Source organism: Plutella xylostella, chromosome 15 (assembly GCF_932276165.1).
Source record: "Plutella xylostella chromosome 15, ilPluXylo3.1, whole genome shotgun sequence".
In the NCBI taxonomy this organism is placed as follows: domain Eukaryota; kingdom Metazoa; phylum Arthropoda; class Insecta; order Lepidoptera; family Plutellidae; genus Plutella; species Plutella xylostella.
The window spans coordinates 5542563-5561100 of NC_063995.1; the positions used below are offsets into that span (position 1 = coordinate 5542563).

At 37.7% G+C, this 18538-nt stretch overlaps 2 protein-coding genes across 2 annotated transcripts; both read right to left on the reverse strand.

Moving 5' to 3' along the window:
- Positions 1 to 2021: 2021 nt before the first annotated feature.
- LOC105395628 lies at positions 2022 to 15595 on the reverse strand. Its single transcript, XM_048625858.1, has 6 exons — positions 14051 to 15595; positions 13152 to 13364; positions 12675 to 12784; positions 6772 to 6979; positions 4399 to 4535; positions 2022 to 4163 (listed from the first exon to the last, which is right to left on the reverse strand). Exons 1-6 carry the CDS (start codon positions 14175 to 14177, stop codon positions 2289 to 2291), a joined length of 2670 nt encoding a protein of 889 aa, XP_048481815.1. The 5' UTR covers positions 14178 to 15595; the 3' UTR covers positions 2022 to 2288.
- A 110-nt stretch (positions 15596 to 15705) lies between these two features.
- On the reverse strand, positions 15706 to 18336 carry LOC119691300 (seminal metalloprotease 1). The gene is made up of 6 exons (XM_038108527.2): positions 18177 to 18336; positions 17788 to 17976; positions 17122 to 17231; positions 16534 to 16750; positions 16089 to 16225; positions 15706 to 15856 (listed from the first exon to the last, which is right to left on the reverse strand). Exons 1-6 carry the CDS (start codon positions 18268 to 18270, stop codon positions 15767 to 15769), a joined length of 837 nt encoding a protein of 278 aa, XP_037964455.2. The 5' UTR covers positions 18271 to 18336; the 3' UTR covers positions 15706 to 15766.
- Positions 18337 to 18538: the final 202 nt, after the last annotated feature.

Sequence of the window (18538 nt, forward strand, 5' to 3'; positions counted from 1 at the left end):
GAGATGAATGAAAGAATTATTCAGGTTATGACAAGACAACAATACAGAAAAATACAGGAGATGAAAGAAAGAGAATTGGATGATATTGTTTCTATCAATGAACGGCCTGATCAACCGAACGTGGTGGAAACTCATATCAAACCAAAAGAATGTGTGGAGTTACGTATGATAAACGTTAAAGACTATGAAAATATAACGAAGAAGAATTTAATTACAGAGGAAAATAATATATTTGCTTACGTAAGTAGTAAACAGACAATATATATTAATCCAGCATCTCGATCACAATGGACGCGAGCCGACTTTGTGAGAGAGCTAGGAAAGTTTTGTAAATTGTTGAAAATAGATGAAATATATTTAATAAAAGAAGCAAATAATAAAAGTTTTGTAGAAAAATTAATAAAAGAAGTGAAAGAAAATAAAAAATGGACCGGTCCCCGTTTTTGTGTTTTAAATAGTGTAGAAAGAATTGAAGATAAAGATGATAAAAGGTGCATACTTAACGATTTTCATCTTTTGCCCACAAGTGGCCACGCGGGCAAAAGACGAATGCTAAATAATATAAAGAAATACTATTATTGGAATGGGTTAGAAAAAGATGTCACTGATTTCGTAAAACGTTGCAGTCATTGTCAAAAACAAAAACAAACAACTATTATAAAAGAGCCTATGGTAATAACGACTACTGCGAAGACAGCATTTGATAAGATTTATTTAGATATTGTCGGACCACTAGAAAAGGATGACAATAATTACAATTATATTTTGAGCATTCAATGTGAATTATCAAAATTTATCGAAGTATTTCCATTAATTACCAAAAGTACAAATGAGGTAGCTAAAACGTTAGTCAACAATTTTATTCTAAAACATGGTATACCTAAAGAAATATGTACGGATAGAGGAACAGAATTTATGTCAGCAGTAATGAAAGAAGTCTGTGATCTTCTTCACATAAAAAAGTTAAATTCCACCGCTTACCACCATCAAACTATAGGATCTCTTGAGAATTCACATAAACATTTAGGTTCATTTTTACGGATACAAACTGACAACCATCCAGAAACATGGAGTTCATGGTTGCCATACTGGAGTTTTGCATACAACACCTCAGTGCACTCCGAAACAAAATTTACCCCGTTTGAGTTAGTTTATGGTAAGAGGTGCAATTTACCTACTAATTTATGTAAACAGGTGCAACCACTTTATAACAGTGACCATTATCCTTATGAATTACGATTCAGACTACAAGTATCCCAAAAAGAAGCTCGTGAAAATTTGATTCAAAGTAAAATAATAAGAAAGAATAAATATGATGTTTATACAAATAGTGTCAAATATAAAGAAAATGACTTGATTCTCGTTAAGAATGAAACTGGCAGTAAACTCGACAGCTTATATTTAGGACCTTATAAAGTTGTAAAAGACGAATCACCAAATGTTATTATAGAAAAGGATGGAAAATTAGATAGTATACATAAAAATCGAACGAAGTTATATTTAACTAAGTAATTAATCCCCTTGTATCTTTCTACTTATGTTATCACTTATAGAGGTAATAACCATATTAAAATGTTATGTTGTAAGCATACATGTAGCCGCATATAATCAAACCTTTATTATATTCATGTGTATTGTGAAGTGTAAGCAATGTAATCAATATTCGATATAAAAATAAAATAAACTATACCTATTTTATTTTATTTTACCCCTGCGTGGGTAATGTAGTGGTATACCTAAAGCATATCTTTAAATATTCATGTTTACTCCAAAATAAACCAGTCTTAATCGAGCCTTTGTTTCATTAATACCTCCGCCATCCTTACATTTGGATGTGATGCGAAACCACCACAACACAACACGTAGTGGAACTTAACCAAGTGGTAGCATAGAATAACGCTACTGTACTTGTTATTCTATATGGTGGTAGGTAGACTACCCACCGACAGCTTAGCATAGGTCATGTTCTGTTTGAGCCACCCCACTTATGTAAGAGAAAATACTAGTAGTGTGGACCATACAAAATAACGAAAAAGTTTTTAAACATTATTATCTTTTATTGGGTTAGAGCTTGGTACATGTGGTGTATGTCACAATTTAAGGGAAGGCCTCATTGGTACGTTACGCTGCGTCGCGTCGCGCGTCGTTGCGTGTCGTCGCAAAGGAACGGTCATAAAAATATATTTTATGGAAGCGACGACATAACGCACCAATGGTGCCCTAACATAACATAAATGGTCGAATTCCTTCATTCAACCGAACGACCATTTCAAATGAATGCATGATATTTAATATAGGTAACTTTTCATTATATCTTTAAGACGATCTTCCATTTTCCGATAGTCAAATGCGTCGTTACCTTCTACGTCTTTACCGTTCGATTGTGGAATTTTCTTCTGATCTTGGTCGCTGTCTTCCTCAGATTCGTCACTTTCCTCAGTGACATCATAAGTGGTTTCTTTGGTTTTCATAGGCTTGACAACGCCCTCTTTATATGAATCCTTTCTAAAATCATATAACTTTTCTCTGCTAGTATCATATAACTTTTCTCTATATGGATCCTCTTGGCTCCCTGATTTTTCTTCATCATACTCCGCAGAATAGTGTAATTTGGCATCACTTTTATCTTCAGATGAATCGCTGTGATTGATTTCTCGAGATTCGTCATCGTCACCTTCACTTGATTTATTTATTTCTTTAGAACTTTTGTAAGAACTTGAGGGTGAAGTATATTTTGGCGCATACTCCTTTTTTCTCAATTCATCATCATGATCACCATTTTCGTGAGTTTTATACCATTCTTTAGTAAATGGTGCTGGTTTTTCACTTTTTATTGGCTTTGGACCGTGGTAATACTGACTAAAATCTTGCTTCTTGGCAAGATAGGCAAGTGAATCGGGATCTGAGTAATAACCGTATTCAGTTTTAAGTTTTTCTTTTTCCGGATCTTTCTCTAGGTAGGGCAAATTAGAATAAGGCGATGGATCTTTTTCAGTGGCACTATCTTCTCTAAATGAATCTAATTCACTTGAAACCTTACCTGTGGAGAACTGAAAGTTAGGTTTAATTTCTTCCACTTTATACCATGGTTCAGATAATGGTACAGATTCACCCAACAACGTATAAGGCGACCGACTCGATTTTGAATCTGCATTCAAGGCCTTATCGCTATCAGGGTCATAATAGGAACTGTAATCATGCTTATTTTTGATATCCTTGTACTTGACAATAAATTCAGACGGTATCTTGTATCTTGTCTTTAGGTATTTTTCTACCTGATGTTTTTTGAAAGGCTGCGACGTTCTAAATGTTGAATCTATTTCGTCATATTTATATTTTTCTTGATCATTCGGTTCACCTGGCTGATGAACCCACTCTTCATGACTAGAAGCATTATTAAGGGGTAACTTTTCTATCTCATCCTTTTTGTCGTTTAAACTATTAGTATATTTATTTTGTACTGGGTGTTTGGAGTTACTAAACAATTCATCGATTTTCTTGGAATGTCTTTCGCTCTCATGCGTCTTAATAGGATTATAGTATTTACTGTAATCAATCTTCCCGCCGTGGGATTTGCCTGCGGAGGATGGATAAACATGTGATCTAACAATCATATCCAATCTTTCTATAGCCTTGTCGTTATATTCAGTAGAATCCGATTCAGTTGTTTCTTCATTACTTTTTATAATTTCTTTATTTTGTTCCGTTTCTTTACTGTTCTTTTCACGGTTATCATCTGCTGGATCTTTACTTACTTCAACTGTAGCGTTCCCAGTATTCTTATTCGTTTTATACTTATAAAGTGGTTTCTTTTCGTCATAGTTATATTTCTTAAATACATCAGTAGTTGCATCTTTGGGACTACTTATTATATCTATGGTATCTTCAGGGCCTTTTTTGAAATAATCGTAAGTGGGATAGGTTGGCTTTATTGGATATTTGAATGTTTCGGCGGCGGGTAGTTTTATGACCACCGTTTTGCCCTGGTGGTAGCCGATGCCGTGGCCTTGGAAGGGCTGATTCTTCGGCTTCCTCTTCTTCACTACTTTCGGGTGATCATTCGGCTGGTCAAACGTGTTCGAGTCGGCGTCGCAGTACATTTTGTTTAGTTTTTGGGTGTCTTTGTCCGACAGTCCTATTCTTTGGCCAATATGCGCGCCACTCTGAAACAAAGAAAGATCGAGAACGATCAAAATACAAAATCCTATACTTGTTTAATACGAGGGTCGGTAATTCGTTGCATGAAAAGGTGTAAGTAGTCAATGATCATCTAGTGCCGGTTTTCCATGAGTAGAGGAGAAGGCAATACTGAGATCACCTGCTTGGGCATTATAGTCAGTTTTCCGTTCAAGGGCCAGGCACGACTGTAAAGTCTGTTATAATGTAAATTAGCCATACCTGCTTAGGCACTAAGGTCGGTTTCCCGTTAGAGGAGAAGGCTCTGCGGCTGTAGTGCAGCACGCTGTCGTAGTCGTAGCCGACGCCGAAGTCCGACACCGAGAACACGTTGTACTTGCGGAAGTTGTGGCGCGCCGCTGAAAGTTTTTCATAATCATTATATTTATTGTAACTAAGTAGGTACTTATGTGTGAGTTTTACATGGTTCTTAAAATATGTTGGAATGGTCGCCTGCGCCTATAAAAGTATACAGGCGGAGTTTTAAACACCACTGCTACACACATCACACACAACACGTCCCCGGATTTATAATAGATGTAGCTGGTCCCTTCATCATCAGGGATCGCTATTTTAAAAACTCCGCCTGTATACTTTTAGGCGCAGGCGACCGTACATTAACGTCATGATTTTGTATTTTTTTTTTTTAATCAAAGTCGCTTTACGTTTTAGTAGTTAACTACTACTTAGATATTATTTAGACTTTTTGTAAATTCCCACAGAAACATAACTAACCGAATGTTGACAAAACATGCGAAGTGGTTAAGGTGAGTCGGGGCAAGCGCGCCTACGGGGTAAGAGCGCCCCCCCCTATTATCTCAAAAACTACTGATGTGGGACTCTTAACGACATCTTACATCCATGGAACAAATCAAATGAAGTTCCGGGTTTAAATCACAGATGGCTCTGCTTGCTCTAATTTGAGATAATGGACATTCTATTCTTAGTGTCATTTTAACATCAATTACGAGATGAGCACGTGTTACAAATCCATTAAAATCTCAGAAAATCATCAGTGTTTGGGGAAACTAATAAGGTGAGTGTATAATTTAAAAGATTTCCTTTAAATCCTTACTTGTATTTTTCTTTTTAGTAGCGAAATTAATAATTTTCTAGCCAATTATAAATCTTAACCTAAAAATTTTCGAGAGGGGTAAGTGCGCCTGAGTACTAGGGCCAGCCATTTTTATATGGCGCATTTGCCCCAAGGCAGGGGTTACCAACCATAAGGTGGCCGATTATTTCCAAAATTGCCTTTGATATCTTTTTTTATTTATTTAGCCAAATTCATACTGGAGGCTTGGTAAGTGACTAGTATCACAACTCGAGAACACTTTATGCTAATTTTATAATATAAATTGGTAACCTGCCATAGTATAACTGACTCGGGACTGTCCTTGCGTTTATAGGGAACATGTATGTTATTGTATTGCAGATTATTGCTCTAAGGTATTACACTGATTACAGGTGTTTATATTGTCTTTTCTAAAACATATATAATTTGAATTAAGTAAGCGAAGACTGCTATTCGACTGAATATCTATTAAGTACTAGGTAATAAGAAAAAATGTTTAAGTTTTGTTAAATTTGTTTATGAAAATTTTGTACGTTTTGTTTTTATGCAAATAAATATAATTATAGCCTGAAATTAAAGTTTTTTTTTCCTATTACTGTGATTTGTCATAATTTATGCCAGTATAAAATTTCATCTACACATACATTAAAGTTTTTATCAAAATTCAAAAAGCTACCCACCTATGATTGTTGAGAACCCCTGACTCGAAAGATATGGCGCACTTGCCCCGAATTTCATTTGATGGCCGTAACTTATTTTGTATTGCCATTTTCAAAAATAACCCAAAAGTATTGTGTTTTTTTGTTGACGTTCTTTCAAGTAAATTTGGTGTTTTTCTGCTAAGCATTACTTTTGGCGGTTTAGTTTGTGTAGGCGCACTTGCCCCATTTTCAGAGGCAAGTGCGCCTATCTCCATGTTTTTAAAAAACTAGCATTATATCCTAAATTTATCAGTATATTCACTTAATCAACGTAACATTATTATCTCAAATAACCAAAGATTGTAAATTTTATAAATTTACATGTTTAGGTCAGTAAATAGAGAAGATATATTGAGTTGAATTCATCTATGAAAAAACTATGGCGCGCTTGCCCCGACTCACCTTAATATAACCTATTATTTGTAGCTATGTTATATCTTATGTTATCTCCTAGCTCAATATATCTTATGTTGAGCTAGGAGATAGACAAAGGTTGTTTCATTTGAGTGAACCAGGTACAATAAAAGGAAAGGAACTAAAGTACATCCCCATAAAAAATGGAGAAAAGCATGCAGTACAACGTACACTTGTCCAAAATTAATAATGCACATGCAGATCTTCACACCCGAATCATTCAATCGTAAGAGCCTTAAAAAAACACTTGCATTTTGCACCTTGTTCGAAATGAATAGGAGTCAATATCATGTGTCACATAATCGAAAACAACCGATCTGTCAAGGATTGCTATGCGCATTATCAATTTTGGAGCACTGTACACGTGTGGCAACTGGCAACCCTAACATACAGTAGTAAACTCACGCTGAACAATATTCTCCCACAGCACATCAATGAACTCGTCTCTATCTGGGCTGCTCTGCATGTGGTAGAACCCGAGGGTGTGAAGCATCTCGTGCACCACGGTGCCGTGGCGGAAGCACCCGCGCCCCACCGGGTGTCGAGCTGACAGGTTCAGCACCTGGTACCCGCCCTGGTAGCCCACTTGCGAGAAGCAGCCGCGGCGACTGCCCTGGGGGAGGGAATAGGTTTAAGTAAGTTCGCATTAGTCGTAAAAACTGAAATCAAATCGTAGTAGTCTATGCCTGGATGATAGATGAGGATGACTCTTTCGCGGGAAAATGACTGGACCAAATTATGTGAAATTTGAAATGTAGTTAGCTGATACCCTGGATTAACACACTTAGGTATTTGCCACTTGGGTAGGTACCTAAGAAGGTTTTCAGTCAGATATTAAAAAAATATTAAACTGTGGAACAATTTTAGGGCTAGGGATACAACAAAGTGTTTATTTGGTAATAATCAACATACTTAAGCATTCCCGAATTTACACTGCCGGGCAATGAAATAGTTCCACTGATATAACACCACATTACTCCTAAACGAAAAATGCTAGCTTAATGATGCCTTCTGCAATATTGCAGAATATTTAATTGCGCATCAGAATATACCCATGTAAAAACTTAAATATTGTAATAAAAATTTAAATTAAATGTTTTTAAAAAAACCGGCCAAGTGCGAGTCGGGCTCGCGCACAAAGGGTTCCGTAGCAGCAAAATTACAGTTAAATCAACCTATCTCAAAAACTATAAGAGATACTTTGATCAAACCAAAAATCGTTGAAAGAGTTAATTAGCATGCATCACCTCTATTTTTTTTAGAATTTTATACCCCGTAGTTATAAAAATAGAGGGGGGGGGGACATACTTTTTACGACTTTGAGAGCTGATATCTCAAAAACCGTTCACTTTAAGAAAAATGTTTTTTAGAAAACTTTATATCATTTTAAAAGACCTTTCCATTGATACCCCACACGGGTATGTACATCGAAAAAAAAAATTTCATCCCTCAGTTACATGTATGGGGGGCCCCACCCCCAATTCTTTTTTTTACTATTTAGTGTCATATTTTTGTAGCGGTTCATACAACACATATTCCCATCAAATTTCATCACTGTAGTACTTATAGTTTCCGAGTAAATCGGCTGTGACAGACGGACAGACGGACAGACGGACAGACGGACAGACGGACAGACGGACATGACGAAACTATAAGGGTTCCGTTTTTGCCATTTTGGCTACGGAACCCTAAAAATGGGGCATTTGGCAAATAAAACAAAATCTCTAATTATGCGTTTATTAGGTGTGCGTGGTATTTTGATAACTCAGTACTTGGTGTTTCCTCCATGTGCTCTCAATACAGCTTCTACGCGATTGGGCATGCTGAATACCAGATTCTTCAGCATATGCTGAGGAATGTTCTCCCATTCTTTGATGAGCGCGTCTTTCAAGCCACGAAGTGTAATTGGAGGTGGAACTCGGTCTCTCACAGGTCTGTCGAGCTCGACCCAAGCATGCTCAATGGGATTCAAGTCGGGGCTCCTTGGTGGCCACTCCATTTTGTGGATTCCTACGTCATGAAGATACTCATTTACAACTTGAGCAGTGCGCGTCCGTGCATTATCGTGCATGAACATGACTATCTTTCCCATATTGGCCAAAAACGGACCAGCATGTTCATTGAGGACCTCATTGATGTATCTCACAGCAGCTAGGTTCCCGTTCTCAATTGAAACTAACGCTGTTCGACCCTCTGCAGAGATGCCCGCCCACACGTGAAAGCTGCCTCCGCCATGTGCCACTTTTTCTTCAAAACATACTTGTGAAAAATGTTCTCCTGGTTGTCGGTATACTCTTTTCCTCCCATCATGATGGTACAGCATACATTGTGACTCATCTGAGAGCATCACTCTGCCCCATTCGTCCTCACCCCATTCTGTATGATCACGGGCGTATCGTAATCGGGCAACTTTATGATGCCGTTCCAGTTTTGGGCCAATTGCTGGCCTGTAAAGCTTTAATCTTCTTTCGGCAAGAGGTCTCCTGACTGTCCACTCGCTTGTTGTCTCCCTTCGAACTTGTAGAAGTTGTTGTTGAACGGCTACTCCCGTCTGATGTCGATTGCTTAACATGATTTCCGCAATCAATCGATCTTTTCGGACTGTTGTGCACCTTGGCTTGCCAGTACCTGGTCTTCTCAGGTAAAATCCAGTCTCCATAAACCTTTAGATCACTCGTCGTACAGTAGTATGAGTCACACCCATTATTCTGGCCTCATTTCTTTGGCTGGTTCCCATCGCCACCATGGTGATGATTCTCGCACAATCCTCGCTTGATACAGGCATGATTTATGGGTACGAGAGCCGTAAGACTTTACAATTTTATAATTCTTTCACAACGACAAAAAAAAGAATGAAATAAAAAGCAAAACTTAAAACGAAGCAAATATTTTCCTGAATTTTCAAACCCGAAAATTTTCCTTCTTATCTTTTTTTTATCCATGGCTTCGAAAATAACACTATTAAAAAGAGTTTGCATTTAAAAATGATTGCATAATAAACTATATTTCATTAAACTTTATAATTCATGAAGCTAGGTTCTATATCTTAGGAGATATTAAGGTGTTTGTCGGCATTTTGTTGGTGGAACTATTTCATTGCCCGGCAGTGTATATCGTAAGCACAGGTAACTAGATCGCACCGCTAAATTGCCATTTCACAAGTATGATGTACGTATAAAGTAATACAAGTAGGTATTATAATTATGGCTTATGGTATCACAAGCACATCGCGGTATCGTAAAGTTTAATGTAACGCGCAGGTACGTAATTAGCGAGATTGTAGGGGCGTCGTTATATTGTCTTTGGTTATTATACTTTATTATCACGTCATTAAATTATGATAGCTTTAAGGGCCCGTACAGGGTGACGTGCCGCGCCAATTTTGGGTTTTCAATGCTCTTCACACAGCACACGCAGTGACACGCACACATGTAAGTTTGCACAGTGGGTCGATAAACTTTTACTCGCCAACTTTATTGACAATTATGTTCAAGTACATTTTGGGTGATTTTAGGGTAAGTAAGTATAATTCTTACTTACACTGGTAGGCACCAGGAAAGAGTAGAAATTAATAGGGGTGCCACTTTACTTTATACTCGGAACCCGATTAGCTTTCTCAAACAAATGTGGTATTTACTTGTAGAAAGGTAACTAAAAGTATTAAAGTGGAGATAATAAGTTTCGGGCATCCTCCAGCCAACTGAACCCCGACGACAAAGCAAAGTAAATACATAGTGTCGCAAAAGGGCTATACTAAGCCAAAAGGGGATGACTCAAGGGGTCATTCTGAACAACTTTTGTTCTACGAGATTTGCAAATTCGCGAAAAAAAATACCTATTCGTTTTCCATGGTAAAAAGTCACATGTCCAACAAAGTTTCTATGAAAAAGGTTTTTTTTTGTTAATTTCCAAAACTCGTAGAGCAAAAGTTCAGAATGACCCCCTGTCTTACTCCTTTTTACCCGACTGCCGAAGGAGGAGGGTAATGTTTTTTGATTGTATGTATGTATATATGTATGTTTGTCTGTTTCTTTGTTCCCTCCTGTAGCCTAAACGGCTTGATAGATTTTGATGTATGAGGTATTGTTAGAAGCGTATTGATGGCGCGATGGCTATAGGCTATGTGACGTTCCATTAAAATGTACAAAGCGCCCTCTTGAGGACATAACGTGATGATCGAAAAAATAATAATTCAACTTTGCCGTGTAAGGTATCAAATGAAAGGACTTGATTTTCACATTACAAAAATATGCATATTGAAGGTATTTAAATAACAACACCAAAATTATTGAAATAAAAAATGATCATGAACTACCTACCGACGTAAAATTTCATAAAATATAAACAAATAAAAAGTTACAAATAAAAAAATACAATTATAAAAAACTAAAAACCTGACTGTACGCTAAAACATGAAAACGAGTCCCAATGTTAATGGAAAGTATCGCAGGCGGGGACCAACTTGACCGCCACTCAAGGCCGTTTTCTAAGTAACATTCAGCTAAATGGTGAACCCTCTGCTGGTATAATTTGTTTATATACCGCTTTTTCAATACCTCTAAGTACATTTTTTGGCAGCATAATATTTTTACTTAATTTTAGGGTTTCGAACGTCAAAAGAAAAAAAGCAACCGTTATAGGATCTCTTTGTTGTCCGTCTGTCTGACTGACTGTCTGTCACCGCCCTTTTTCTCAGAAACGGGTAAAGATATCAAGCTTATATTTCGCATAGATGGGGAGTACCCCAAAAAAAATATTATGGTACTCCCTGTCCCACACAAGTAAATTGGGGCTTATATTTTTTCCAGTTATTTTGATGTGTATCCTTTTTTTTCTTTGTTGGTTTGTATAAGTATGTGTTTCTTTTCTTTAAATCTGTATTTTTTTGTTGTTGCTGTCTATGTGTCGAAAAAATGTATCTTTATCTTCAAATCACGCCATCTTCATCATCATCACGACCCATTACGTCCCCACTGCTGGGGCACGGGTCTCCTTCCAATGAAGGAAGGGTTCGTTTGTTTTTTTTGTGGCTACTGTCTATAGAAGAAATTCCGTCATTGACAATTTTACGTTACGAATTTATTTTTATTTATTTTATTTTTATTTTTACATTTTCGTGGAGAATCAACAGCATTTTTTTAATAAATAATTATTAATTATGAACACATAACAACTTGATGCCATTAACAGAATGAACTTAGTAAACCCAGTAAACCTAACACATCCAGAGGAAAAACAAAATCTCTTTCTCTCTCTCTGAAAAACATACTTAATAGCCCAAACTCGATGCTTTTAGCTATTAACATCTTTGAAATAAAATTGAGCCACCACCGTGTTACTGCCCTCATCAGATCCTCACGAGACCATACCTCAACCAGCACCAAGAGACTGTATTTTTGATCCCTAACCTAATGTTCGTGCGTATTGTCATCACTTAGATCCATTCGCTATATTCCTGCTCCTCATCAGACCTTTACGAGACTGTAATATCACGAGAATATTGCACACTATCTAATTTAATTTAATGTATTGAATATACTGGAAGAATTATGCTTCCTCAATTTCAAATCAAATTATGTTGGTGTCATAAAAGTTGAAAAAGTGCAATGACAACCAATGTGCAGTGATTTTGTATCTGTACACGATAAGATCGCGAGCTGTCAGTGCTGCCTAAACCGACGTGACCCTTCTTTGGAGGCCAGCGGCCAACTGAGTCAAACGTCACTTGTGTTTATGATTTTATAACACAGAAAGCCGCCATAGATATTTGTATGAAGATTTGAGGGAAAAAAATTGCTCAAGTTTGGGATTAATTTACACAAAATAAGTGTGTGTTTATTAAAAAACAAGGTATTTAGCGCCTAGTCCAAGCCTTTAACTTTATAATATGATAAAAATCATATGAAAATTCTTAATAATTACGACACAGTTGTTACAATACGGGAGTGTGATTGACTGGTTTTTCTTGATATTCTGAAATTAATTTACAGTTATCCATAATCATTTACTTAAATTCGAATGATTCAGCACCTAGCTAGACTCTTCAACTACCTGTGTGATTTTTTTCAAGGCTGTAGAGCATCATTTACTACATAATTCTATGACAATGCCAACCCTCGATTCCCTATTGCAGACCCTTAAACATAACACCTTATTGCTAAGAGTAATAAGCCTGCCTTACTGTTACTTCTTTGGGGCGGTGGGTACTTAATTATCTCTTTTGTTGAGTATACTTATATTTATGTATAATATAAAATATTATTAGTTATTACATTAATTAAATAAATAATATTGAGGATTATAAATACCTGTATGACCACAGCATCTCTGTCTCCCTTTTTGTAAGGTTTGAACTTGACGCACGAAGACCGAGCCAGGTCTTCTATACCGTCCATGATGGCTTGCACTTGCCCACTCGCTGAAAACATCATAATATTACGATTAAGCTACATAGTTAGGTACTTACTTACTGTTATATGTAGATAGAAGATGATGAATTATAGGTAGATATACATATCTCTGTGAGCTACATAAAACATTGTTTTAGATATAAGTATTGTGATCAAGAGGTAAGAAACATGTAACTATAATAAGTAGCTTGAAAAACTCATGATGTCTGTGGCAAAAATGAGTTAAGCTGAATAAGGATAGTTTGTATCATAGAATAACTAAGTACTTAGTTATTCTATGGTTTGTATGAAGCAAAAAAGTTACTGTAACATACCTACAGACGCACGCACCAACAGGTATGACGAATATTTACTTATAAATAAAAGATAACTTACTAAAGTGCTCCCTCTGTATGTAGTAGATGACTTCGTTATTGGGCCACCGCTTGGTGCTATCCTTGAGCCCGTTCCTAGCCAGTCCTTCAGCGACATCTTCCACGATCAGCCGTCTCTGTCGCTCGTTCAGGATGAGGTCACCCTCGAACTTGCCGCTCTCCTCCCACGCGTTGTCTGACACCTCCTCATGTTCGTCGGATGAGTGGAAACCGCCTGGAAACCGTTTAAAGTCAGTATAGGTAGATCTATCCAAGACCTATCTAATGACAACTGTCGTTATTTAGTTAGTGTAAGTACCTAGTTAATGGTTTTAAAAAGGACCTGCATTTGGTGGTTTTCTTCTCAAATTACCACTCCTAGCCTTGCTGCGGTCCGTTGTAGATAGTAGAGCCACCCAAATACAGCAGATCACTACTATCTTCACTTTTGCACCTTGTCAAATTAACGAACAACCTCGCCTGTTCATTCATTCAAACATTAACGTTTTGTGAGTTTGATAAGGTTCTACTAATGAAGCTGACCGTACTACCTACATACCTACAAATTTTCACTTTATCTATCACTATGAACACAGTTGTGTGCATACCAAACATACAAACACATACCGATGTCGATACTATTTAATTTACATAATTACTTTGGTCCTCACGTGTTGAGTATTCAGGCCGTGTCCTGGTGCGGTGATAGTGCGGGTACATCTCACTTTCAAAATGATTGCAGTCAAAGTTTAATCTCTACATTCAGCTAATAATGTTGTACAGATGTTGTAAAGGTTCTTTTTTTTTCTGAATGTTTTGTCTTCGTATATAGAATGTTGGTAATATGAACTGCTGAGCGGATGGCCGTTACAATTAAAAATTAAAACTTAAGAAAGAATTCAGTCAAATAAGCGGACTTACCTTTTAAATTCTGATCCAAAGCCGAAGATCGTTTCAAGAAATCGCTAAATTCCTCTAATTCGCTCTTGGACATCCCATAACACTTAACTACACTCAAAAACAACAATAACACGGTTAACTGCGTCATTTTAATTAACGTTAAACTTAAATCCTATGAACATTGAGGTACTGCGTAACGCACATGTGTTTATCTATCGCTTTCTCTGTGAGTTCACACGTCGCGACAGTATGTGTGTCATTTTACTGTCTATTGTTTATAAAGTCGTCATTTTTTGGCGCGGTTCCGTTCCGGCGGCAATCGATGGTTTATTGTCTCAAACGAAACGCATTAAGGCGGCACGGGATTTAATATAGCTTTAGATACGACCATTTCGCAAGGCTGAGCTGGGCAACTGGCGGGCCGGCTCTTGCGACAGTCTTTCCGAGCCATTTCGCACGTTTACTTACCTATCATAATCCGTGCAACGGCGGACTTATTGCTAAATGTGCCGCCCGACTTCATTTTTCGTTTCATAGATTTCCGATTTCGATTCCGACAACAATAACTTAATTTTCACTGTTTGTAATAGTGATTGGATCAATTGAAAGGGGTATTCTGTAAGATGTGGATACGAAAAATTGTGCAGGTTGTAATTATTTATAGGTCTATTTTGATGCGATGTAATAATTATGGTTTATCTACCTACACCTACTTTACGTAATACCTTTTCTCTACATACCTATATAATACCAACATTTACAAGATAATTTTAGAGCTACATCGACTTTTAGAATGAAAAATTATAACATGCAGTAGGTAAGAATGGTATTGTGTATTTTGATAATCTATTATGAGAAAACCCTTTCTTTGAAAAAACAAAATGAAAGAAAATATAGTACTTTCTATGTTAGATGTAGTAATAAAAAAGGTGTGAAACTTGCTTGAACTTCACTCAACGCCCTTGGCGTGTCTGCGGACAAAATGTCTAATCAACCGAAACATTAGATTATGCCGAATCTTAAAAATAAGAAAAAAACAGTCTTGCTTACCGCAACCTTTTCGATTTAATTTTGATACAAAATCTGGTAAGAAATTATAATTGGAAATGGTCGAAATATTATAGAAATGCTTCTGTGACATGGCACAAAGCTTATTAAACTTGTAAAGACTGCTGTTAAGCAACTTTAAACTTAATTACTAACTTTCTATAGGTAATCCTTTATCGGTTTCATTAATATTCAACTTTAACTACTTTCTCCGAAAAACCTGACTGCATTAACCGGGTTATCCACTTCCTTTTACGAGTTCAATTAATTTATGGAATGAAAGTTCTGACATAATGTTTTGTTGGTGTAGAGCTGACTGTTATATACCGCGCCGCTGTAGCGAGGGTCTCAGGTTCAATTGCCATTCAGGACTCTAACTTCGTACCAACAGAAAGTAGCACTATGCTTCCCTCAAAAATAAAATAAGGGAAGAGGACAATAGGTAAAATAATCGCCCGTTAAAATTCTCTATTATCTATTATTTTAATCACCATCTATAAACTACAGATCTATCAATATGTATATAAATAAAAAGTTTTCTGAGAACTCACAAAAAAACTAAATAATAGAGGGCGTTATAGTGGCGATGGCAGAAGTACTACACACGTTTTCTGACACCTCTTAAAAAGTTAAGAGGTGTCAGAAAACTCCCCATTATTTATATGAAAACTGAAAAGTCTTTCCTCTGCATCACGAGTGTCGCTGCTCGCAGTACATGCGGTTCAGCTTGAGCACGTCGCTTTCGGACATGCCCACGCGCTGACCAATGATCGCGTTCTCCTAAAAAATATCACAATATTTTTAGTAAGTATATACACAAAATTCGTGAGAATACCTTCACGTCTACTTATAGTGGTGAATCCAACCCCCAGGCTACCAGCGTGGTGGGAAATGGTGCAAGCTTTAGATTTAGTTTATACCTAGGTGATATGCACAAAAGTTTAATTCGTGTCAATTTCCTGGCTCTACATAATACGTATAGATTATACCTGCTACAGGTAGAAGAGCTTACCCTTAAAACAATGATAGTGTCCTCCCCGTTCTTAGAGAACGCTTTGGCGGGGTAGTGCATGACGCTACCGTAGTCGTACTCGACGCCGAAATTCGTCACCGTGTCACTATTGTACTTGTAGAAGTTGTGACGACATTCTAAGAGAGAGAGAGAGAAATGAAATAGCTGAATTCATCGATATGTTAGTGTTAATACTACTTATTTACAGCCAAAAAGCTGACCAACGCCTTTCGCATTAACATAACTACCTACAACTATTTTTTTTCATTATTTAATCTTACCTAGTAGCATAGACTAATACTAGTAGGTAAGGATATCTTCTTTGGTATGCCTACTCGAGAGAGGCCTGTGTCCAGCAGCGGCCTGCGGTAATACTATTCAAATAACCACCTGCAGTTCATCTGTGTATAAGTACAAACATTAACGCAAAAACATAAGTACCCACCTTCCCAAATGTTCTCTAACACGATCTTAACATACTCGTCTCTGTTGTAAGTGCTCTGCATGTGGTGGAAGCCGAGGGTATGGAGCAGCTCGTGTACGATGGTGCCGTGTCTGAAGCAGCCCTTCTCTTCGTTGTGAAAGTTCAGCCGGTTCTGGTGGACGCCATTATCATCCTTGGGTTTGTAGCCCACGCCTGAGGAACAGCCGGGATTGGAGCCCTGCGTGTTGTTATTATTATTACAGGCTTCCTATAAATTGTGCCGCATCTCTCACGCCAACTGCGCACAAACCTCTTCCCAATAAAATGACGCTGCAACAATCACCTGATCAAAATGTCGTGAACAATGATAATGTATAAACCATCGAGTTCTCGAGTGCAGACGTAGCTTAGGGGCATGGCAAGCGTAGGGGGCCTCTGTTCTGTTGGACCGACGACTTTGGACAGATGGCCGGTGGAGACTGGATATGGGGGCATCGCGGTGGACTGCTGGGGCGGCCGCGGGGACGCGTGGCAGCGGGATTCTAATCTATCTTTAGGTACCTACCTATATAGTTACTAGGTATAGGGTAATAGGGTAAAAATTCTTACCTGAATAATTACCGAGTATTCTTCACTATGCTTCCTCGGACGAAATTTGATGCACGATTTGTTAGCGATGTCCTGCATGCCATCTTCGATCATTTTCACTTGGTCTTCGTCTGTTTGAAACAAAATAGTAAATAGGTGGGTATCTACTATATTTATTTATTTAATAAAATAAGTAATCCTTTATTGCACAAATATAAACATAAGTGTACAAAGAGTGGTGGTGGGAGCGGTTCAAATCCCGGTGCTGACATGACATGTGCCAATGAGTTCTTTGAATTTAAGTACAAAGTATACTATCGCTATTTCGGTGAAGGAAAACATCGTGAGGAAACCTGCATATCTGGATTTAGCACATCTAGATATGTGAACCCATCAACCCGCAGTGGACCAAAGCGTGGTGGGAAATGGTCCAAGCTTAGGAAGGCAGTATAGACCTAGGGGATTTGCACAAAGGTCCACTCGAGAGAGCCAGGTGCAGGTACTGACACCCCCACAGAGAATATAATAGAAGAGAGGGGTATAATTTTTTACCAGTCAAGTATAGTACTTATAGTAATATGAAAAAAACGCATTCCAATGGTTTCCTTTCGACGAACCCTAACTGGCCAAAATATGTTAGTACCCTGATTTCTGATTGGAGACTCGATACCATGAACTACAACTAACCGAAGTCACCCTCTACAATATGGTACACGACGGTACGGTTCGGCCATCGGGATTGGGGATCCGTGAGTCCGTTCCTCGTCGTTTTAGCTTCGGTGATGCGCCGCATCTGTTCCGCCGTCATCATCATATCGCCTTCGTAGTAGTAGCCAAGCTCACCCAAGTCTTTGCCGGCTAGAATTTGAGCACATCCTGCAATATATAAATAACGAATGAATTACGAAGTTTGTACAGATACATAGTTGGACGATTAATTCTCAAAGAATTCGTTTATTAAAATGTTCACTCGTTTCGTAGCTATTACGCCACAAACATTGTCTTCTTGGGTGATAATGGGTTTAAAACAATGCTATATTTTTCAACTTCAACAATAACTATTTATAGGTACTTACTATCATTCATCACAGGCGCCGCTATAGCAAATGCAGCACAAACTAACAATACGATAACCTGATGCATTTCTACGAGTCTCCCACCAATCTGCATCACTCTTGGGAAACTACTGCTGACTACAGCAAGATACAAGTAGCCCCCTTTTAAATGTTCTGCTACTCATCAATTGGTTTATCTCTAAACAATACATTTAATCTAAACCTGCTGTGTTCCCGCCGTGAAGGCGATAATAAGTACCTAGCTAAATAGGTAATACGTGCCATGGATACATGCACGGCATATTTACTGCATTGCTCTAAAACCCCATGACTCGGTTATGAATGGTGGACTTTGTGTTCAAAGTCAAAGTCAAATGGTTTAA